At 43.7% G+C, this 24,006-nt stretch overlaps 1 protein-coding gene across 1 annotated transcript in view; it reads left to right on the top strand.

Annotated features, from left to right (window-relative positions):
• Window positions 1-313: 313 nt before the first annotated feature.
• CLUAP1 (clusterin associated protein 1) overlaps window positions 314-24,006 on the top strand; it is a 57,214-nt gene continuing 33,521 nt past the window's right edge. The window contains exons 1-6 of the mRNA XM_066576505.1: window positions 314-405; window positions 3,517-3,628; window positions 5,349-5,433; window positions 12,969-13,148; window positions 13,867-13,962; window positions 20,261-20,344. Of these exons, the coding sequence (XP_066432602.1) occupies window positions 384-405; window positions 3,517-3,628; window positions 5,349-5,433; window positions 12,969-13,148; window positions 13,867-13,962; window positions 20,261-20,344 (579 nt within the window). The 5' untranslated portion in view covers window positions 314-383. The remainder of the gene's footprint in view (window positions 406-3,516; window positions 3,629-5,348; window positions 5,434-12,968; window positions 13,149-13,866; window positions 13,963-20,260; window positions 20,345-24,006) is intronic.

The following is a 24,006-nucleotide window of genomic DNA, read 5'->3' as shown; positions in this document are numbered from 1 at the left end:
TCACGTAAAAACAAGTCCTTGGACTGCTATGTTGATTGAAAGATAAAAAAGAGTTGTGATTTTTTTTAAGTGGGGAAGAAAAATCAAAAGTGGAAAAAACGGGTTGTCACCTAAAAAAAAACAGTCCATTTTAACCAGTTTGGTAAAGGACAGGGAAGATTACTTTCTCCTCTTTTTACCCCTCCAGTCTAGTCTCAACCCAAATGAGTGTCGGAGGCTTCACATCAGGTATGTTCGCTGATTTCATAGTGCGCATGCGCTGATCTTCTGCGCTTTTCCTTTCTGGACTGTGTGAGCTTCCGTCGGAGCTGCAGTTGTCATGGCAGCGAAACGCCTTTACCTGGTTACGGCCTAGTCGCTTCGGTCTTCTTTCTCGGAGCGCCATGTCTTACCGGGATTTGAGAAGTAAGTGCGGCGGTGTTCCCCCCCACTCCTTCCTGCCTTATGTTATGGCGATAAATAAGTGTTTTCTGTAGTTGACTCTTTTGCTCGGCCATTATAGCACTGAGTATATGACGTCACTGGAGAGCTCTCTGATGTCATTTTACGTCTTTCTCGTTCGAAATGCAGGGCAGCCTATCCTACCGCGGCTTACTATACCCCACGATGAATGCTGCAATCTGATTGGTTAATAAGGGCAGCAGTTCCAGTCCTCTGCACTGGTTGTATGATGTCATCCTGTATTGTAGTTAGGCTATTTTTTCCATGACATCACGGCTTGTGAGCTGCTTACAGTGACATCATACTGTAATAAGGTCATGCACTAATGGCAGTGGGTTGGAATTAGATATCATGTTATTGTGACATACCCCCAGTATGTGTTATGGAGATGATGTGATTTACCTGAGGGAACCCCGCTGTCCGACGCTTCTCGTGAAACGCACATTTACCGCAGTAGCGTTATCGTTATTCTTCATGTTCCTCAGAGTAAGGCCGGCTCCACACGGGTGTATTTCTGTGCGCAATTTTTGCAGAGAATAGATCTCATTCATTTCAATGAGTTTGTTCACATTTCCGTATTTTGCGCACAAGATTTCGGTTGTGCAAAAAAAAAAAAAAAAGAGAAGGAGAACATGCTCTATTTTTCGGTGTATTTGCGCACCAAAGGTCCCCATGGAAGTCAGTAGGGGTGCGCAAATGCAATACGCAAGGAGATACGTGAAACACTGCGGAATTCTGCTGGATAAAGAACACGTCTGGAACGCTTTAGCCATTTCAATTGGTGCGACTTTGTTTACTGCGAGCAAATAAACATGCCTTGCGGGTGCAAAAACTACCGTAAAATACGCAGATGCGCACGCAAAAAAGGATTTCTCATACCGCAAAAGCATATATTCTATTTCCCTGCGCAATGGCACAGGACAATGGAACATGATGCGTATTTTTTTGCACAACCAAATTCCGTACGCAAAATGCACGCTTGTTAACAAATCCATGAAAATCAAAGGGTCCTATTTACTGCGTATTGGGCGCGCAAATTTTGTTTGTGCAAATACGACAGTGTGAATCCGGCCTGAGTGTACATGCACATAAATGATACTTCCGTACGATTTTCAGTCCAAGTTTAAAAAAAAAGCCGCGCCGCGTCCCGTTGTGGTCCTGTTTTTGGACGACAATAGCGTATATCAAGGTGCAGACAGCAATGAAAGTACATTGATTGTCATATACGCCGCATACGTGCGGTACTGCTTATGCAACGCCGCTATGAGGCAGAGCGGGTCATTAATAAAAAAGGTAATAAAAAGGAACAAGTTGCATAATCCGTTCTGTATGCAGCGATCGCCGGCTCACCGCTGCTTCCCACGGATCACACAGCGTTTTCCGCATACGGCCCTGGGAATGACCCCTTAGGGCTTTAACAGACAGGTGCGTGCGCAAATACACTCGCCGCTACCGAGCGTATTTGTGCTTAGACAAATCAAAATTCGTTTATTTTCCCGTTTTAATTTTGCGCTATTGCGCGGAGTAAAAAAAATGCAGGAAGATACGTCCTATCCGTTCTGGCACGTAGAAAAACTATAGGGCAAGGTGAGGCTCGCGCGAGTCAAAACGAAACCATTGAAATCAATGGTAAAATCCACAACGTCGATGTGGATCTGCAGCCGGCTTCACCTCTGAACTCCAAAAATGTGTCAAAATCCGTACCAAATCGTGGATTTATAGTGGTTCCGGACCAAAATCCGCAGCGCAAATTATGCACCAAAATCTGCTACGTGTGAACGTACCCCTAGGGCTTATTCACACAAACGAGAATTTCGTGCAGGTTTTGCGTGACGCACACAAAACATTTAACACTAAACACTGTGTAAAAAAATAACCCCAGTTTTTACACATTTTCCCCTATTTGTATAATAAATTTGAAATACCCCCCCCCCCCCCACACACACACACACACACACACACACACACTTGGTATCATCGTATCCATAGCGACCTGTAACATAAATTGAACACTGTTTATCCTGCATGGCATAAAATGTGAAAAAACCCTCTTAAAAACTGCGGCAAAATGCTTATTTTGTTCCTTTTACCTCCCCAAAAACGCAATAAAAGTCATCAAAAAAGCTGTATGCACACCCAAAAAATGGCGCAAATAAAAACTCCAGCTCTTCACGCAAAAAAGCTCCATCCATGGAAAAATAAAAATGTTATGGGACTTTGAATGTAATGTACAAATACTAAGAATTCCCCCCAAAAAGGGTTTTCATTGTGCAAAAGTGGAAAAACCTAAAAAAAAATAATATTGTTGGTATTGTTATAATCATGCCAACCCGCAGAAAAAAATGGATTGTTTAATTTATGCTGTACGATTTAGCATTGTAAAAAAAAAAACAATGGCAGAATCGATGTGTTTTATCAACCTGATCGAAAAAAAAAGGCTTAAAATACATTATCTACACCCAAAAATGGTACCAATAAAAACTACAGTTCGCAGTGCAAACTTTTTTTCTGGACAGCCGATTTTTACGCACCGCAAAATCGCCCATCTGAATGAATGCATTGATATCCAGTGCTTCAGATGGGCGGGATCTTCGGCCTGGTGATTTATCGCGGTAAGACGCTCGTGTGAATAAGGCCTTACTGGCAGCACATCTTGGTGTGTAGATGGGGGGTGTGCGGCTGACATTAATGAAAGTCTATGAGGGAGGAATCATCCCTGTAGAGTTTGAATAGGCCTGTGGTAGATGGCACCAATCAGCGCTCAATGCCTACGATCATGCCAGTATCTAAAGAGTCAGAGTAGCTTAGTTGCTGTAAGTAGCAGCCTGTATTCTGCTGACGGATTGGCATAAGTAATGCTCCTCCCACATACCCCTCCCCAATTGTCAGATTGTGCCAGCGTAACCATTCCAGTATCAGGTTCTTCGGTATCTCCCGGCTGCTGCATGTTGTATATGTGTGAGCATTGGCCATAAATAAAATGTATGGCAAAAAGTTAGCAGAGAAAGTTTTTCTATTTTCTATGTTGAGGCAATCGCCCAAGAATAAATCTAACCATTTCCTGCTCTGTCTCAGACTTCACAGAAATGATGCGGGCGCTCGGTTACCCTCGCCTCATCTCCATGGAGAACTTCCGCAGCCCCAACTTTCCTCTGGTCTCAGAAGTTCTTATTTGGTTGGTGAAAAGGTACAGTATATGCCTTTAGTATATAAAGTGGAGGTCTGTAAGGGGTTTGCCAGGACTTCAGTACTGATGCCTTTTTCTCAGGTAAGGCCTCCCTCACACAGCTGTTTTTGTACAGCATCTAGCGCTGCGCTAAACGCTGTACAACGCACCCATTTATTTCAATGGGGATGCTTTGACAGCGATGCATGTTTTATTTTTGGACGTTTTCAGCCCTGCTGAGAACGCGGCAAAACTTGGCATTAACCGCACACCGATTTTTTTGGGGGGAAGGACTTACAATATAAGCCCTACCTGAAAATCAGTCCTAGCTACACTAGATGGGAAAAAAAATCAATGCTCACCTAGCATCTGCTGGCTCTGATTGGCTGAGACAGTCAATGAATGGCTGTGATTGGGCATAGAGACCCCATACTTACCTGCGGATCCGGCGTCCTCGCTCCCGCATGACGCTTCACTGCCCACCGCCGCCGCGTCATGGGACACGCCGGCCACGTCACATGACCCGCCCATATGACATATGACTCTTCATATGATTCGGCGGCGGTAGGCGGGGAAGCGTTTTCACGCTATCTTCCGCTGTGCTACAGCGGAAGATAGCGTGAACGGACGGCTTCCATTGACTGCAATGGAAGCCGTCTGCGCGTACACCCGCGGCAAATAGAGCATGCCGCAGGTGAGGACGGGAGATTTCACGGTGCGGAATTCCGCACCGTGTGCCCTGAGCTATTAGGTTCAATAGAACCTAATAGCTGCGGGCAACGCAGCGGATTTTCGCCACGAATTACGCGGCGGAAATCCGTCCGTGTGAAGGAGGCCTAATACAGGATGTAATTAGGGATCAGTACAGGATAAGTAATGTATGTACACAGTGACTCCACTAGCAGGATAGTGAGTGCAGCTCTGGAGTATAATACAGGATGTAACTCAGGATCAGTACAGGATAAGTAATGTATGTACACAGTGACTGCACCAGCAGAATAGTGAGTGCAGCTCTGGAGTATAATACAGGATGTAATTAGGGATCAGCACAGGATAAGTAATGTATGTACACAGTGACTCCACCAGACGAATAGTGAGTGCAGCTCTGGAGTATAATACAGGATGTAACTCAGGATCAGTACAGGATAAGTAATGTATGTGCACAGTGATTCCACCAGCAGAATAGTGAGTGCAGCTCTGGAGTATAATACAGGATGTAACTCAGGATCAGTACAGGATAAGTAATGTATGTGCACAGTGACTCCACCAGCAGAATAGTGAGTGCAGCTCTGGGGTATAATACAGGATGTAACTCAGGATCAGTACAGGATAAGTAATGTATGTGCACAGTGACTCCACCAGCAGAATAGTGAGTGCAGCTCTGGAGTATAATACAGGATGTAACTCCGGAGCAGTGCAGGATAAGTAATGTATGTACGCAGTGACTCCACCAGCAGAATAGTGAGTGCAGCTCTGGAGTATAATACAGGATGTAACTCCGGAGCAGTGCAGGATAAGTAATGTATGTGCACAGTGACTTCACCAGCAGGATAATGAGTGTGGAGTGTCATATAAGGTATAACTTGCAATCAGTACAGATGCCTTCATAAAGTTAAACAACTCTTTATGTGTATTTAATCATACATAATATATCTGTTGCATAATGAGTTTCAGTCAGGTGTGTTGTGAGATATCCTTTTACCATTTATATCATTTTATTCTCATTTTCCCTTCGCTCCAGGTATGAGCCTAACATGACCTTACCTGTGGATGTGGACACAGAGCAGGACAGAGTCTTCTTCATTAAGGCAGTTGCACAGTTCATGGTAAGATTTTTGTCTAATATTTTTCTTAGTCCTCTGGTCTCATTCTAATACAGTAAAACTTCTGTTAGCATTGACATCTACTAAAGCCGATTTCGAGTAAGGCTGGTCATTTTAGCCAAAAGTTTGTCTCTAGTAACATTGGTTGCCCCTAATAACGTTGGTGTGTGACTGCCCACATGATCTTGCTGCTGAACCCACATGATCTCCTCCTCCTCCTGCTGCTAATGCATTCTCCATCATCTGCAACAGGTAATACACTAGTATAGTACAGTATTGTACAATTGCACTCCAACAGCAGAGAGAACACAGTGATAACGCTGAGGACAGATAATGATGTCACCTGCAGTCCTATGTAACAGCACAGAGTATACAGTGATAACGCAGAGGACAGATGATGTACTGTAGTACAGCAGTTGTCACCTGCAATCCTATGTAGCACCACAGAGAATACAGGGATAACACAGAGGACAGATGATGTACTGTAGTACAGCAGATATCACCTGCAGTCCTATGTAACAGCACAGAGATCACAGCGATAACGCTGAGGACAGATAATGATGTATCCTGCAGTCCTATGTAACAGCACAGAGAATACAGGGATAATGCTGAGGACAGATAATGATGTCTCCTGCAGTCCTATGTAACAGCACAGAGAATACAGTGATAACGCAGAGGACAGATGATGTACTGTAGTACAGCAGATGTCACCTGCAGTCCTATGTAACAGCACAGAGAACACAGTGATAACGCTGAGGACAGATGATGTAGTAGATGTCACCTGCAGTCCTATGTAACACCACAGATAACACACAGTAACATGTTCAATAACATGTTAAATGTTCATTTATTCTTTACAATAGTCTTTTATATTCATTTATTATTGTTTTTTGGTATTAAAGACCATATTTATTCTCCATTAAATGTGATTTGGTGCATTTTTGGAAGGTCTAGAATGAATTTAATTAGATATAATTGATTCCTTTGGAAATAGCAACGGTTTCAGGTAAAGCGCGTTAGTAGAGGTTTTACTGTATTTGATGAAGGCCTTTTCACGTATGCCCACTTTTTACACAAGCCTTGTAGATATTTGCATTTTAGAACCAATGTATGGTAGACAATCCTATATAGATATTCCTCCTCCTAAATATGTGCACTAGATATGAAATCAGCCAACCATGGCTGTATCCAAAGCCTCCCAGCTGTCCTCACGGGGACTTTAATTCTATGAGTATATGGTACATTAGTAACATGTAGTGTGCTCAAGCCAATAAGTGAGTTATACTCTACTGACATGCTGTAATAAACATAGATGAGATATGAGATTGAATTCAGAAACGTCTACAGTTTCCTTCCAAGTCCAACCGTTGACCAACATTTGCAGCCTGTAGTCTTCAAATGGGATCCCGACAGGGAAATATGCCAATTGGGGCTTGGCGCTTCTCAAGTCTGAGAATGGATGCCAACAATTACAGAGTTGGGGTGGTCAGTACTGAGTCATAACTTTTATGGGAACATATCCACAATGGGTATTGCATGGACATGGTTGGGTCATGCAACTTTTTTACCTTTTTACTTCCTTAAGGAACTGCATACACATTAGATAAATGACATCCGAACGGTCGGACTGTTTTATGTGCATGGGGAGGGGCTCCCGACCTTCCTCAATAGATGATGTTGGGATAGAAGGATCAGACACAGTGGATTACGGCACATGATCCCTATTCTCTTCCCAGAGTCAATCCACCACAAGAGCTGTCTGGCTGTGGCTTTCTCCGCTGTCCCAATGGAAAACACATGAACACTCAACCAAACTGGACATTCATCTGTCTGGAGGAGTTGGGGGAATAGCTGGCAGCAGCTACTGAATGTGAATGGGCATTTTAAAGATGTTGTACCAAGCTAGGACTGTATCCTCTGTCCATAGACTTTCATTGCTTCCATCCACCGTATGTTACACACAGAAAATATGCGCAATACGCGGTGACAGTCCCCCGTGTGAATGAGCCCATAATAGACATTCTGCAGATTTACAATTCATTACAGAAATATTCCATATTGTGCCAAGGAGATTTTTGAAATCTTCTCCACCCGGCTTGTACTATAAATGCTGCGGAACCTGCACAGCAAAATCCGCTGCAGACATTCCACACATCTCCGACATGTTTAAAGCCGCTCTTAGACGATCGTGCTGAGGTCATTATTTTAATAGTTCTGCTGTAGTGACAGGTTCTCTAAGGTTTGGATAACAGGACAGATGACGGCCTTAGAGTTGAAGGTGAAGACATTGAGCAGTTGACAGCTTTGTCTGCTTGGCAGAGTTATCTGTACTGCGAAGGATCCAGCTGTCATAGAGTGCCATGCAGACTTGTCAAGGTTGAAAGATCTAGGAAAGTCTTCAAGTGTAATGATGTGTGAGATGGTAGTTAACGGGATTCCGTATGCATAACCAAGTTGAAGAGTAAAGAAATGGGACAAGGAAAATATGGATGACGTCAAGGAAAATTCAAGCCCTTTCTTCCACTTGAGACATGAATGATCAGACTGAAGCCTTAACTTATTTTAGACATACAGTATCCTACCAAAGGTAATTGGGCAGCTGAGCAAGAATTAAAAGTAGGGGGAATCACTGAGACAGAAGGCTCCAAAGCAAAAACTAATCACTGTGGGGAACCTAGACTAATTAAAATGTAACTTTTATTGATATAAATATTAATTAAAATTTTTCCCACTAAAACCGACACACATAAATTTAAATTAGGGGGAGGAACTTAATATAATGGTACCTCTAACCTATTTTTCTAATAGATGCAGAACCCTATAATAGGCCACAGTGCACTAAGATGTAAGTACTAAGTGCTATAAGGGTTGCCAAGTAATATATTTATTGCACCATGGCTACCCTGCTATAAACACAAACAGAAGAAGAAAAAGAAGGGCGCTGTAGGTGATTAACCCTTTCCAATCCACTGTCTGACGTCTAAAGACATTCTGATTGAAGGCTGTACAGCTTCCGATGTCAGAAGACGTCCAGCAGGGTATTCTTACTGTATATTACTGGCCGCTCTGTTGTCAGGGGCCTCTCCAGCATGTCCCATACCGCAGTACTGGCTTTAGCCAGCAGATGGCGCCATTGTATAATGGCGGAAAGAGAAAGCCACCTAGGAAACCCCGAATCCAAAATTGGATTGCAAAGGGTTAAACTACAAGTCTGCCTGTCAAAAATGAAACATTTTGGGCGAAAGGAGTGACACACGAGGCAAAAGTAAAAGTACGGAGGACAGATAGGATGTCACTGAACTATAAAGTCAGTAAATTTTCAAAATGTCCTAATTAGATCTAAATATCGCTATACCATCCGTATGATTATGAATTTAATGGAATTGGTCAGGTAAGTGAGAAAGTTGTCTCATGCCCTTTCTCAAGGTGCTTGCAGCCATATGATTAAAGCCACAATGCAGATGTCTCTATATATGCTGTTCAGAGCCTCTGCATTAATTTATAGTGGGGCTGCAGTGTATTCAGGTTGCATAATAGAAACTGGCCCCCTGATAGTCACATCATTAGTGATCGAGGGACAGTGTGAAGACTATCAGATTGGCGCTGGTATAAATCAGCTCGATGTTCAGCTATCACTGTGTGACTGATAAAGATGACCATCAGTCAGAGGTCTCTCTATCGAGTGTTAATCCGTCGACGCGTTTCCGCAGCGCTATAAAGTCACTGCATCATCAGGACGGTTATAAAGCACCCTTTAAGTCTGATGAATGACTAGTGTGCTCTAAGACTCAATATAAGCGTACAATCATAGGGCATACAGGCCCAATATACAACCATAGGGCACGAAGGCCCAATATAAACAGATCTGAGGTTTTATATCAATATAGAGAGAGAGATCTGATGTTCCTGACTAGAGATGAGCGAGCGTACTCATTAAGGCAAATTACTCGAGCGAGTATCGCCATTTTCGAGTTCTAACGCCTAGTGTAATGTATGTAGTATACCTTGGAGAATTACCGCATTTCTGCGCTACTAGATGGGGGCCTCTAATGAAGTGGCCATTCAATGTATGGCTATGTGGCTATTCCAAGAAGAAAGTATGAATTATCGAAACATTGCTCAGTGTTTTCTGCATGGTGGGACCCTGTCTTATAACCAGCCTTATAAAGCGATGCTGGCTATTATAACATGACATCTATAGAGGTGAGGGTTTAGCATAATGCCTGCTGTGTACTTTATAGTGACTCTGGTTTTGTGCTTCATAGGCCTCCTTCCTACGAGCGGGTTGGACACCACATGCGGGATTCCCACAGCGGAGTTCGACCCCCGTGCCCAGCCAGTGACCCCTGTATACCTGTCCGGCGGCTTCTGCACAGCGCTGCAGATCTGCCACCCGGCACTCCGTTGCGCATGCGCAGTAGCTGCCAATGCTCTGCGATGATGTGGATGCCGCGACACTTCTGCAGTGCTCACTGTGAAAGTGCCGCGGGGCGGGCAGCTCCCATTGACTTCGGCTTCATGTCCACTTGCTTGCACGAATTCCAATGCTGAATCCCGCCGCGGAATCCAGCCATACCTGCGACCATGCACATAAAAAAGACAGTTTCTTACCTCTCCGGATCCAGCGTGGGTCTCCTCCGTGCTGGCCAGATCTTCTTTCTTCAGCACTGCGGATGCATCCGGGAGCGCCCGCCAACGTGCTCGGCGCATGCGCAGTGCTTTCTTTTTTGTTTTTAAATTTCCTGCTTTCCTGCGGATCCGCAGCACGTCCGCAGTGTCTGCTGTGGGTGAGCCATGGATCGGACGGCTTCCATTGACTACAATGGAAGCCGTCCCTGAGGGATCCGCAGGAAAATGGAGCATGCTGCGATTCTTCCTGCACTTGCGATCCGCACGCCAGGAAAAAAAATCACATCTGCATACTTTTAGCTGCTTTGGGGACTTGTTTTGTGGATCTCCCTCAAATCAAAGCCGACGGTGGACATTGGGTGTTCAATGTAGGACGGCCGTGGGTATCCCGCACAACATCGCAGCATGCTGTGATTCCTCACCCGCGACCGGAAAATTGCAATCGATTTCCACTCGTGGACAGGAAATCGTGTTTTGCCGTAGTATGCTATGGGCTGGATTTGCTGCGGAATCCCGCTCCGGATTTTGCAGTGCAAATCCGCACGTGGGAAGGAGGCCATAGTCACCGTAATTTGGGCTAAAACTTGCATTTTGTTCTAAGTTATGAATCTGAAACATAATTGGACTTTCATTTGAATATATGTTTTTTTATACATCTCTGTGGTGGATTCTACATTATGTAACGATGCGATTGCTTTAAAGTTAATGCAGATCCTGTACCATTGTGTCCCGGGTGGCCTTTGCAATTCTATGTATGCAGCTTATTGAAATGTGTCGCACAGATAGAATAAAGTAGATGTTCTTCTTTCACATAATGAATCTTCTCACCGGGGTGCATATCTATCTACACTATATTCCGATGGAAACAAATGTAGACTCTTTCATATATTTCCCCATAGGCTTCTTACATCACCTCCTGCCATCAACATCACATTTCTGTCGAGATATATGCAATTAGGCAGAATCTTCCTGGGTAGTTCTGCGCAGGACGCAGCAGGACTATGTGTTTTGCAGGTTGGGCTCTCCTGGTGTGGGGTTCTTCTACCAAGTGCATCCGTATTATAATCAGTGCCATCGTTCCATGAATTATTACATCGACTAGTTTATCTCTCACTTTGCTTTATTTGCATCAGGTGAAACTTTCTCTTTCATTTCATATCCCAGGAGCCTGGTAGCAAATCATGTAAAGCCGCTAATTGATGCCGACAGCCTGTAGACTTCTAGGTTTGCTTCTAGAATAAGATGAAAACGTATCGCAACCCCTTTTCTATCCGTGTTCTGTAGGAGCTCTCTATTGAAAAGCTGAACTCTGACTGCTGTAATGGTAGATGAAGAAACTAATCAACGCAGAATTTGGGATTTGAAAGTAACATTATGATTAGAGATGAGCGAGCGTACTCGGAAAAGCACTACTCGCTCGAGTAATTTGCTTTATCCGAGTATCGCTGTGCTCGTCCCTGAAGATTCGGGTGCCGGCACGGAGCGGGGAGCTGCAGGGGAGAGCTGGGAGGAACGGAGGGGAGATCTTTCTCTCCCTCTCTCCCGCCCGCTCTCCCCTGCTCCCCGCTGCGACTCACCTGTCAGCCGCAGCGGCACCCGAATCTTCAGGGACGAACACAGCGATACTCGGATAAAGCAAATTACTCGAGCGAGTAGTGCTTTCCGAGTACGCTCGCTCATCTCTAGTTATGATAAGTGGATTAATTTGAAGCAAAAATGGCTCTGAATGGCCACATTATTCGAGACCCCCATCTGCGTTAGACCTTCTTTGACCGTCAGAGCTGCAGAAATTCATCATGCATAGATTTCACTAAGTAAGGAAATCGTTCTGCTAGGATAAAAGCTCATATGGACATGCCACAAATTGGATGGCGGTGCTGACATGTTCTGACCAGCTGACAGGAAGGGGTCATCGATTCATGCTGCTTGTGCCAAATTCTGATCTCCCATCAGCACGGTACAACCGAAATCTGGATTAATCTGACCAGGAGATATTCTTACTGTTCAGTGATACAAGTTTTGCGCTCTTTTGCCACTGAGGTCTCACCTTTCTGTTTCTGTTAGCAGTGGCGTTGCAACTGTCAATCTGTTGTTATAGCCCATGTGTGCTAATGAGTTGTGTGTTCGGATATGTTAGTTAGAGCGCCTGTGTTGTATTTTGCTGCTCTTAACTATGCAGCGCTATTTCATTAGAGCGATTCTTGACATCCTCCTCTGACCCCTTTTAGCAGCATGTTATTTGCATCCATAGGATCGCCTTTGGCTAAATGCTTGTTTTTCCTCGATTACACCATTCTCTGTGTACTCTCCACACTGCTGTACAAGAAAACCCCACAAGGTTGGCAGCGAAATCCTAGCCCTGGCTAGACCAGCACCAATGACCTCGAAAGTCACTCAGATCAATGGATTTTCCCATCTAACGTGGGTTCACACTGATACTGATCCACATAATACTTTTTACATGATTTTATGTTGCCCTCCGCGGTCATGGGTCTAATTTCCAAACAGGGAAGCTCCAATTGTGAAAGGGTCTGGGGCTTTAACAACATCACCATTCAGTGCCTACATGAAAATGCTAATTATTCCACATAGTGCTATAGACTCTGTATGAAGGTAAGCAATAGACAAACGAAAAATGCGAGCAGTCAGTAAGGTCTGATGCACACAATTAAACAGCAGATCTCAACCATTGAGGTTACATGCTGCCCATAGATGATATGTCAGCTGCCTGATTGGTGGCCTAAAGTTGTAAAGTTTATAAAATTGGAATTGTGCAGAGATGCATTATGGGCCCATACATGTCTATAGGTGTGATATTACAGCTCCATAATATAGCCATATGCATGAGCCCCAATGCTAGAGAAGTAGCTCTAATTCTTAGATATGAGGTTTATTTCATCTTATTTCAGGCCACTAAGGCTTACATCAAGCTGAACACCAAGAAGTTGTACCAGGCGGACGGCTATTCTGTGAAGGAGCTGCTGAAGGTCACCACCGTGCTGTACAATGCTATGAAAACCAAGAGCATCGATAACCTTCAGATTGGGGATGACGACACGTCCACATTTAAGTTTGACTTGGGAACTAAAGTGAGTATTTCTAATTCTTTCGGAGAGGTGGGGGTAAGGGACGGACACCTGGATTAACTTGTAGTTTTTGCAATATGCTATCCAGGGCTCTAGGAAAGCTCTGCAGAATCACTTGTGTGAACTGTAATGGAGCCGGTCATGTGTTCTTTCTTCCGGCGGTGCGGAGAGTCATCCGCACCTGCCGTGCGGCCGTCTTATCATGCAGGAACACGGGCGCCGATGCGCCCGTGTGACTGAGCCGTCCCTTTAGTATTGCAGTATATGATATTTCCATCTTAATAGGCAGAAATACATGACAGATCTGGGGACCTTCAGAAGGCTCTGAGTTACCACGACAACCAAATGGCAGCTTTTGATCTTATCGCAGGGCGCCGTTCAGGTTTTCTGAGAATCAATAAAATATTCCATGAGCAGTTAATGGGCTAGAATAGAAAGAATATGCTGTAGTCACCTGTTAGACATCGCCCCTGGTCCAGCACAGGAGCCCCGATCCTGGCTGCTCCAATCATAGGAGTAGCTGCAGTGGTCACATGACGTTCATTGTGCATGTGACCACTCGACCAATCAGTCAGTGGTGATACCGCCACTACTTTTCACTCTTTGAAAACCCATTTACAGCTATTTTCATTTCATTATTGTGTCCAATTTGGAAGAGTTGCTAGTATTAATTCCAGATGTTAACAGTCTTGCTTATCGCTGCATGTCGCCTTTTCTCCAGATCACTGACTTGAAGATGGCCAGACAACTTGCATCCGAAATCACCTCTAAAGGAGCTTTGCTATATGACATCTTAGGCAAGGAAGCTGACCTCAGAGTAAGTAATGAACTCCCTTTTATATAGACAATAGGGCACATTCATCAATGTATCTTCAATGAAAAGCTGGTTAAAAGAGGTTAAAGAAACCATCCAGTTTCAGGACAAAATTCTGTCTTGGAACCGGAGAGGCTTCCACTGCCCGTCCTATCCACTGGTTTCGAGCCCTGTTTTCGGCTGTCCAAGATTTCTACAGCAATTTTCTGGACACTGGACAACATACACCGTGCTGTACTCTGAGATTGGCCAATGCTGATCACGTGAGCAGCTGTGACCAGTCAGAGAGCAAGTATAGCACATTGGTAGTCTAACACTAGCTATGTACTGTGGGGCTTAGGTAGTCTGAATATTGTGTCTGTCATCTTGGGTAGCCAAAATCAGGACCTGGAATCGGCAGATTGGAGGGAAAGTGGAGAAGAGCAACTGCAGGTAATAAATATACCCCTCTGCTCCTCCAGTCACAGGACAGAATGTTCTTCCAAAACCGGAGGGTTGCTTTAATACACTTTATTCCTGGTGTTTAGGATTAAGAGGATGTTACTAGTCATATTGCTTGTGGTTTGGAGTGCTGAATAGGTTATTGATAACAAACCTGGTCACCTAGGAGGGTGAAAAGATTATTAGTAACATCCACAGTTGTCTTAAGTGGTAAAATCTTTAATATTAACATTCCTGGGGGTCTAGGGTAGTGCAGAGGTTAATTGTGCATGATCCATGGTAGTCTAGAGTGGTAAAAAGGATATTGGTCACATTCACTGTTCTTTTGAGTTGCAAATAGTTTAATAGCAACATCCTTGTGGGTCTAGTGGAGTGGAAAATTGTTCAATTCCCGTTGGCGTAGAGTAATTAAAATTTTACTGGTAACATCATGAGTGGTGAAAAGTTTGCTGGTAATTTCCTTGGTCGTCCAGGGTGGTAACATCCATAGATGTTTTGGGTGGTGAAAAGTTAAATGGTCACTTTCCCATAGTTCTAAGGTGGTGAAGTGGTTAATTATATGACTCCTGTTGGTCTACGGAGGTAAAATGTTTATTAGTAACATCCAATGTCATCTTGAGTGGTGAAAAATGTTATAGTAACAACTCTGTGGGTCTAGGGTGGTGAAGCGGTTAATTACACCATTCCTGGTGGTCTAGGGTGGTGAATCAGGGAATCGTAGCTATGTTGCATGATGGTAAAGGGGGTTGAAGATTCATTTTTTTACTGCCAGGTTGTCTCTAAGATCAGGTCTCAGGACTAACTAACATGGCTTCCATATTAAAGGGGTTTTCTGAAATTAGATAAACCCTTTAACTACAGGTAGCAAAATGTGTAAGTTCCTCAACCTATTGTTCCTTGCTACAGTTTTTCACTCCCGTTCCTCTAAAACTTAAATTCTTTTTTTTAGTGTTAGAAAAAATTGCTTTTCAGCAGGAGAAGGGTTAACCATAACTACCAGTTTTATTATTGTACCTGTGGAGAAGACACAAACTAGCCCCATGGTAATCTGTGACACAGAAATGTGTATAATTAGATATTGTAGACGGCAATGCAAAGCAGTGCGTCAGCCTGTTCACCCAAAGACCGCCATGATGCCACCATGAGACCATGACACACCAGCTAATGAGATACACCTTGGTGTGATGGATGGCATTTCCCACAGTCCTACGCATTATGACGCTTCCCCCAATTCCTGCCATACACTCGAGATTTAAATAGACAATGCTTAATGTCAGCGGTTCCAGAAGAACGTCATAGGAAGCCGTCTGTAGAGGCCAGTAAGACTTTCAGGCCACAGAACTTTTTAATTTGAAGCACCTTGTGTAGAGATGTAACTACACTCCTTGTCAAAAAAACAATGCCTCCCTAGAAGAAGTTGCCGGAATCAAATAAAACTTTCTATGTGTGATGATAATGGTGATATAAGTAAGTGATTAGAATATCAGAGCAAAACGATCATTTACTGTGAAAAATGACCACTTGAAGGGAGGCTCTAGTACACTGTTGTACCGCCTTTAGCTTGGATGCCAGATGTGATATGAGGGGCTTGGAGGCATACAGGTTCCGTATGGTGTCCTGCGGCATATCGGCTCATGTTTGCTGTAACTAAGCCTCTAGATTGTGCCAACTTGTAGGCTGTTGAAGTTTGTGTCCCAGATGGTCTCATGCATGTTCTATTTGCGATAAATCTTCCGACCAGGCAGCCATGGAGATGTGACAATGCTGTGGGGACATCCTGTGATCCCCTTGTGTGTGCGGCCGAGCATTATCCTGCTGCCTCTTGGAAGCCGCCATTAGAGGAACACATGTGATTGCAGGATATCCTGAACATATCGCTGAGCTGTCATTGTACTTTATACCACTGCTTTGGGTGACCGACTGTCGTAGGATCATTTGGATTTTTGCATTCATTCCTAAATGAGGTCTTCTTCTCAAAGTTACAATTATAGACAAAGACAATGTAACTAATAACATACAAACAGTTGGCCCATTCATGTCCTTATTTGAGCACATTGAGTAACATCCACACTGCAGTGAGAAAAAGTAAGTGAACCCTTGACTTTAATAACCTGTACATCGCCATTTCACAGCAATTACCTCCACCAAACATATTTCCTGTAACTATAGATAAGATTAGCAATGTTGTAGAGGAATTTTGGCCCATTCCTCTCCACAAATGTATTTCAGTTCATCACTATTTCTGGGATGCCTTGAGTGCACTTTCCTCTTCAGTTGATACCACTGCAGCTCCATAGAGTTAAGGTAAGGACTCTGATTTGCCCATTTTAAAACATAAATGTTCTTTTTCAACCATTCTTTTGGTGATTTGGTTGTAACAAGACACTGACCCAAATCGCACATCACCAAAAGTCTCTTCAGCCTGAGGACATGGACGGCTGCCCTTACATTCTTCTGTTTCCTTAATGATCACAAGGCATCCAATCCCTGAGGCAGCAAAGTAGACCCAAACTATGATGCTCCCTCTACCAGGCTTCACAGATGAGATGAGGTTGGCGCAATGTTCTTTTTCCTCTAAGTATAGCATTGTGCATTTGTGCTAAAACGTTCCACTTTTGTCTCATCTGCCAGAGAACATTTTCCAGAAGCATTGTGCAACAACCACATGTTTTGGGGCAAACCTGAGATGGGCTGTAATATTTTTTGGACAGCAGTGGCTGTTCCCCTTGGGTTCTTTCTCGGGATTGTCCTTTGTGCTCTTAAACTGAACCTGTCATCTCCCTACAGCAACATAAATTAAGTTATGATGCTGTTAGGGAGTTGACAGGGAGCCAGGTGATGTATTTTTTTATACTCACCCGCTTCCTGGTTATTGCATTGTTACCGGCGGAAGATCGTGCAGTAATGTGATTCTTCTCAGATTGCCGTGCACGTGCTCTCCCATACAAGTCTATCATCCATGCATTAATAGCATCATAACTTAGTTTATGGTGCTGTTGGGAGTTGACAGGCTCCCTTTAATGTGATTTTAACATCCCCTGTCCTAGGGAGAGTAGAATAGACCTGAATTTTCTCTATTGTTGAAAATTTATATCACCGTGAATTGATGTACACTTAGGTCTTTAGCTTTTGTAGTCTTTTTCAGGTTCATGCATCTCTATAACGCATCTACTGAAGGTTATTTGCTTCAAGGAAGGGTTCATGCTAACCAATATTTCTTGAAACAGATTTGTCAGTAACCAGGCTCTGTGGGTCATTATTTAATGTGCAAAGCACCTGTGAAACCTGCACTTCCAGTTTCATCTGCTTAATTGAAGCACCTTTTGCCAATTAGCTTTTCGAGAAGTCATTAATACATTGGTTCACTTACTTTTTCTCCCTGCACTGTGGGTGATTACTCAGTATTCTCAATAAAAGGCATTTTCCATTTTGGTGCCAGTAGCATTGCCAGCACAGTAATTACATTATTACAGAATTAATAATGTCATGATATTTTGTCAGCCTCTAAGCAATGACCATTAATAGTTCCTATTACATACCAGTAATGGCTACCACAACAATGCCCACCATACAAATGTGCCAGCCACAATGCCCACAATATAAAGCACTTATCCCCTCAATTTTCTTGCCATCCTGGAAAAGGACCTGGAAGGGGTATTTTGGTAATTTGAAGCTATCCCCTATTTACAAGATAGGACATAACTTTTTGATCAGTGGGCATTCGACTACTGGGATCCCCACCGATTCAAAGAAATCGCCCTTGGTGTGTTCCTGAATCTTGGCAGCAAGTGCTCACTCATGCATTCCACGCGCCATCCTCTTTATTGGAACTTCCAGAGACAGCCTAGTAAAAGTCCCCGGCAATGTCCATGCGATTCTATTGAAATGAATGGGATCGCTGCAGATTACTGAGCACTTAAAATCTGCTACATCCATTGAATAGAGTAGCATGCATGTGTAACCACCACTGCCATAAATCAGGAACACTCCAGAGGCTATTTCTCTGGATTGGTTGGGTTTCCCAGTGGTCAGACTCCCACCAATCAGCAAGATATTCCCTATCTTGTGGATAGGGAATAGCTTCAAAAAACCTCTTTGACAGTGAACAGCAGCCAGTGGGATGTAGTTATCTCTTCCTGCTCCAATCTATGCAGCCTGAGATTGGTACTAGTGAAGACAAGATGGAATTGAAGGATCACGTGTGTTGTGTTCGAAGACATTGCCGGTAATCCAAGACTGTCCCACTCAGTTCTAGACACTTGTATAGCTGGTCTTTGACTGCCCAGGGGTCTTGTGGCTCACCACGTATGGTTCCCTAGCCACTGTATGCCTATCCTAGGTCTGGTTTATATTGTAAGCCTAATCTTACTTGATATGGCTCGGACAAAGTGCACAACATCCTAAAATTACTCTGGTCATAGTTTTAAAAGCCGCACGCAGCATTTCCGAGGATAAATTGATTGCCCCAGGAGCCTCTTGTCATTATGTCTACATATGTAATAGGTGCTATCATGAGGCACTTAAAAAAACATCCAATGATGCAGCTAGAGATCAGCGGTGTCCTAAGCCTGACCTAGATTCCTGACTGTAATATACATGTCTCCATCATGTATGACCCAGTATGCAGTGGAATAATCTCTGCCGTCTGACCAGGAGGTCCGGATGTATCCTGCAATAAATCTACTGGAACATGGATGAAAAAGAACAAGGAAGACACAGATCTAATGAGTCTTCTTATCCCACCGGTCTCTCCTTGATTGGGAATTCCATTTATAATTAAAGTGACCTTATCACCATCGTCTCAGCCTGATCAGTATGTAGTGTAGCAGAGAAGAGTCATCTGGCCAAGAAGAGTCATGCTGATTTGTGAGCTGCTGATAACCACACCCCTTCCTTTTTGATAAACAGAGACCACTTCAACCAGCTGATTGGAGCGCTACGGCCGTTTCTCAGGCCAGTGACGTCACATTTTTCGATCACAGGGCCTGAGAGCAGCTCAGACCCATTCAAGTGAATAGGATGGCACTACTATACTATGCAACACTACTATTAAATGTACAGCACTGTGCCTGCTATGCAATGAAGAAGCTGTAGCCCTCCCCCAAAGCTCCATGGCTTTTGCAAAATGCTGATTGGCAGAGGTCCCAAGCAGCGGACCCTCATCAATCAGATAATGATAGCCTAGCCTAAAGATAGACCATCAATATTGGGGTCCCGGAAAAAACCTTGAACTGTTGCACTATTAAAACTGATATTTGGTATTAGTTTGCCGTCACATGGACTCCACAAGCGAATTCAAGGCCTCCTGTTGCTTTCTGTAGGTTTGCTTCATTAAGACTTATTATCTGGATTTTAGGTTAACCGGAAGGATATATATATAATTTTTAATTATTGATGCTTCAGTGGGAGGCTTAAAATGTCCCTCTTCTTGTGTTATCCAAGTGACAACACAGCGTTTTTTGGCTCATAGGTGTCAACCCACAGAAATCTCCTGTTCATGTCATCTATTTCTTAATTGTCATCATCCTGCACTTTAAAAACTAGCAGAGCTGAATGACCCCTCTCCCTGTGCCCGTACAAAACAAGCACTTAATCTTTCAGAAATGTGTCCGAATCTTTTTTTTTTTTCACCTTGATTTCATTTGATTTCATTACATTGTATCCAACGGCGCTTTTGCAATTAAGCATTTGCCGCTCTTTGCAAAATTCCACTTTTGCCTTTTGTACCCTGCATAAGGCATTTACATAATTGATTTCTGGACCGTGAGAAACACACTGGTGGCCGAAGATGAAGGAAATTATGACTCCCTTCTGCGTTATAAGTAATTGAACGTTTCGTTGTTTGTTTGTCTGCTTTCAGGATTTGAGAGCTGCCGCTATCGCCCGTCCTCTGGAAATTAATGAGACAGAGAAGGTGCTGAGGGTGTCAATCAGAGAAGTCTTGGTAAGAGTCCTTTTATACGACTTTATCTTGTTTATCAGCGCTCATTTGTCTGAATGTCACAGTGGCCAATTCAGGATGTATGAGGAATGATCGATCATTCATGTGATCGATCGTTCGTTCCCCATACTGCTTCATTGCTGTTGGCAATGCATCACCCGTTTACACAGGGAAATAGGTTGCTGACCATGGTTATCTTTGGTGCCAAATAAAGATGCAATCACCCCATGAATAAGAATTTGCTCGTTCATCAGGTGATCACACTGTCCCATGATCGGGCAAGCTAACATTTACTATACACCATACGATACAGAATAAATGTTTGATCGTTGCAGTTATGGCTGTTGGTACCCAGGGGATCCTAAGATTAGCACTGCCAAATGCCCCATATGAATGGAGTGGTAATCTACATGCTGAACTGCTGCTCTCTTCACTTCTATGGGACAGGTGGAGATCAATACACTCGATTGTCTCTCTCTCTGTTCCATTGACATGAGTTGAGTGCCAGTCAAGCATGCTCACTGCCACTCCACTCACATGGGGCATTCATCGACACAGTTCTTTGGATCGCCGTCGGAGTCCCTGAGGTAGGACCTCCAGCGATTAGACATTTATTCCCTATCCACAGAACAAGCAACAAGTGTTTTTGATGTTAAAACCTCTTTAAAGGGTTTGTCCACTCCTGCACAATTGATGATCTATCCTATGGATAGGTCATCAATAGTTGATCTTTGAAGGGGGTCTGCTACTCGGGACCCTCTGGTGGACAGCTGTTCACCGGGCAGCTCTCGGTGTGTATGGAGCCAGAAGTGGACAGCTCCATACGTTGGTGTTACAGGCAGTGTTCATATTGAATTCAATGTAATACCGACCTGGGCTATTGCAATGTGTACAAAGCTGTCAGCTTCAATAGAAAGGGTGCCTGCAATATTAACGTGTTCAACTTTTGGCTGCAAATACACTGACGGCAGCCTGGCAAATAGCTGATATCTGGAGTTCCTGAGTCATGGCCCCCGGTGATCAACTATAACCTATCCTGAGCTTAGGTCCTCAATAGTTTAGATGTGGACAACTCCATTAGGTGAATGGATAGGCACTGTGGTTAATTTCTACAAAATACAAGCAATTATTCACATGATGTGACATAAATGTTTGAGAGATGTTGGTCCCACTTATTGGACCTGCACCTACGTAGCAATTAGGGGTCCCAATACTGTTCTAGTGAGGTCCTCTTATGTTTATAACACCTCTATGGACCACGGAACCTGAACAACACGTACGTGCTTCTACACTACATCTGCCCTTTCTACCAGATATTGTTTAGCAAATATACCAAGAAGATCCCAGCCATGTGGGAGTCATCCATATACACCAATCCCAAGCCCAGATAAATAAGCAGGCTTAGGGAAAGACCTGGCGACCTACACTGTAAAAACATCGCCTTGGATACCCTAAGAAAGAGCTTTCAAATTATTCAGATATGGTATCTGATGGCAGGCCCCCCAGGCCAGAGGATTCTCTAAATGTTACTGGGGAAGAGCAAGGTCTGAGTACAAGTAGTCCTCATGATGTAACTGGGGGAAAGCCCTCGGGAAGCCCAGCTGCTGATGCACCTCGTGATGAAAGGAAAGGACTGCGCTGTACCAAAGCTCACATACTAGCAACATAGAATGTGCGTGGTATGAGTCTAGGGAAATTGTACATTGTGAAACAAGAAATGACAAGACTTTACATTGATATTCTTGGAATTAGCAAATTGCACTGGACAGGTAATGGATATTTTCAGTCCGATGACTTCACATTGCACTATGCCAGATACGAGGAAATCAAGAGGAATGGAGTAGCCTTTATTATAAACAAGTAGACCTCAAAGGCGGTAGAAAGTTTTAGAACAATCGGCGACCGTATTATCGCTATCCGGATATGTGGTAAGCCAGTGAACATCTCAGTCTTACAGGTCTATGCCCCAATGACTGATGCTGAGAAGGAAACCATTGAAGATTTTTATGCCGACGTCCAGAAAACTGTAAAAGAAGTGCCAAAGAATGACATCATTTACATTATGGGCAACTTCAATTCCAAAGTTGGCAGCCAGCCAGAAGCAACCATCACAGGAAGATTTGGGCTTGGGGAAAGAAATGAAGCCGGTGATCGCCTTATTAAGTTCTGGCAAGAAAATCGGTGCAGGATAGCAAACACATGGCTTATGCAACATAAACATCTTACCTATAAGAAGTAGGAAAAACTATGCTGTTGGTTGTTTGAGTAAACCCTCAGAATAGCTGCTAAAAGAGCAGCAAAGGCGACCGGCAACAAAGACGAAGTTCCACGAACGGCAAGGAAAGATAAGGAAATGGACTGGAATGAGCGTTGCAAACAACTCTAAGCAGAAGCCGTGAAAAGTCATATGCGAGGCCTATTCTCACAGGTCAAGATGGCCCAAAAACCTTTCTTGGCACCCAACAACACAATCAAAGGCAAAAATAGGAAGGAACTGAATGACTAACAGAGTATCAAGGATAGGTGAAGGGAATACTTAGAGGAACTATATGGCTGCAGCCACATACCTGGACCACTGCATGAGGTGGAGCCTGTGGACGTGGAGCCCTCCGTTATGGAGTCAGAAGTGGTTATGGCAATGAAACAAGTAGCCAAAAATAAACCAGGCATAGTAACATACTATTGCTGCCAGTACCAGTAAAATCCATCACAGCGCCAGACATTATGGGCATCCACACAATGGCCACAGGACTGGAAAAGATCTGTCTTCACCCCTCTACCAAAGAAAGGCGACTCCCAGAATTGATTCAACTACCGACCAAAAGGCCTCATTCCGCATGCAAGCAAGATCCTTCTCAAAATTAAACAAGAAAGACAGATCAGTAGTTGAAGCGGCGCTCCCTGATGTGCAGGCAGGATTGCAGCAAGGACCCGGCACCATATTGCAAACCTGCAATGGACAATGGAAAAAGCTTGAGAATACCAAAAGAATATCTACATGTGCTTCATCAAATACATCAAGGCCTTTGACTGCGCTGACCATGACAAGCTATGGCATGCCCTACAACAGCTGGGCATATCGGCACATCTACTCAAGCTAATAAAATCATTTTATACCAATCAAGAAGCCACTGTGACTATGGGGACACAGATTGGCTTGGGATGGACAAAGGAATCTGACAGGGCTGCATCCTCACGCCCTTCTTGTTTAACCTATATGCAAAAGTGATACTGCGTAAGATTGACCTAGATGAATTGGGGTGAAAATAGGCGGAAGAAACCTCAACAATCTCTGTTATGCGGATGACACAATTCTGCTTGCAGAAACAGAAGCCGGTCTGAAGCAGCTGATATTTAAGATTAAAACTGAAAGTGAAAAAATGGGCCTCTACCTGAATGTAAAGAAGACTAAAATTATGACAACTGCAGAAAATGGCCAAATTCAAATCAAAATCGGTAATGAGGCCATAGAATGCGTGTGAGGCTTCATCTTCCTTGGCTCAAAAATTGACCAGGCTGGAGAATCTATGCCAGAGATAAAACGTAGGATAGCATTGGGGCGAAGTGCGATGCTAAACATGGACAAAATCTGAAAAAGTAGGGATATCGGCATTGTAACTAAACGCAGGATAATGCAAACCACCGTTTTCCCCAGAGCCATGTAC

This window comes from Eleutherodactylus coqui, chromosome 8 (genome assembly GCF_035609145.1).
Source record: "Eleutherodactylus coqui strain aEleCoq1 chromosome 8, aEleCoq1.hap1, whole genome shotgun sequence".
NCBI classification, from domain to species: domain Eukaryota; kingdom Metazoa; phylum Chordata; class Amphibia; order Anura; family Eleutherodactylidae; genus Eleutherodactylus; species Eleutherodactylus coqui.
The sequence above is the reverse complement of the archived record's forward strand: the minus strand, read 5'-3'. Positions and strand labels throughout refer to the sequence as shown.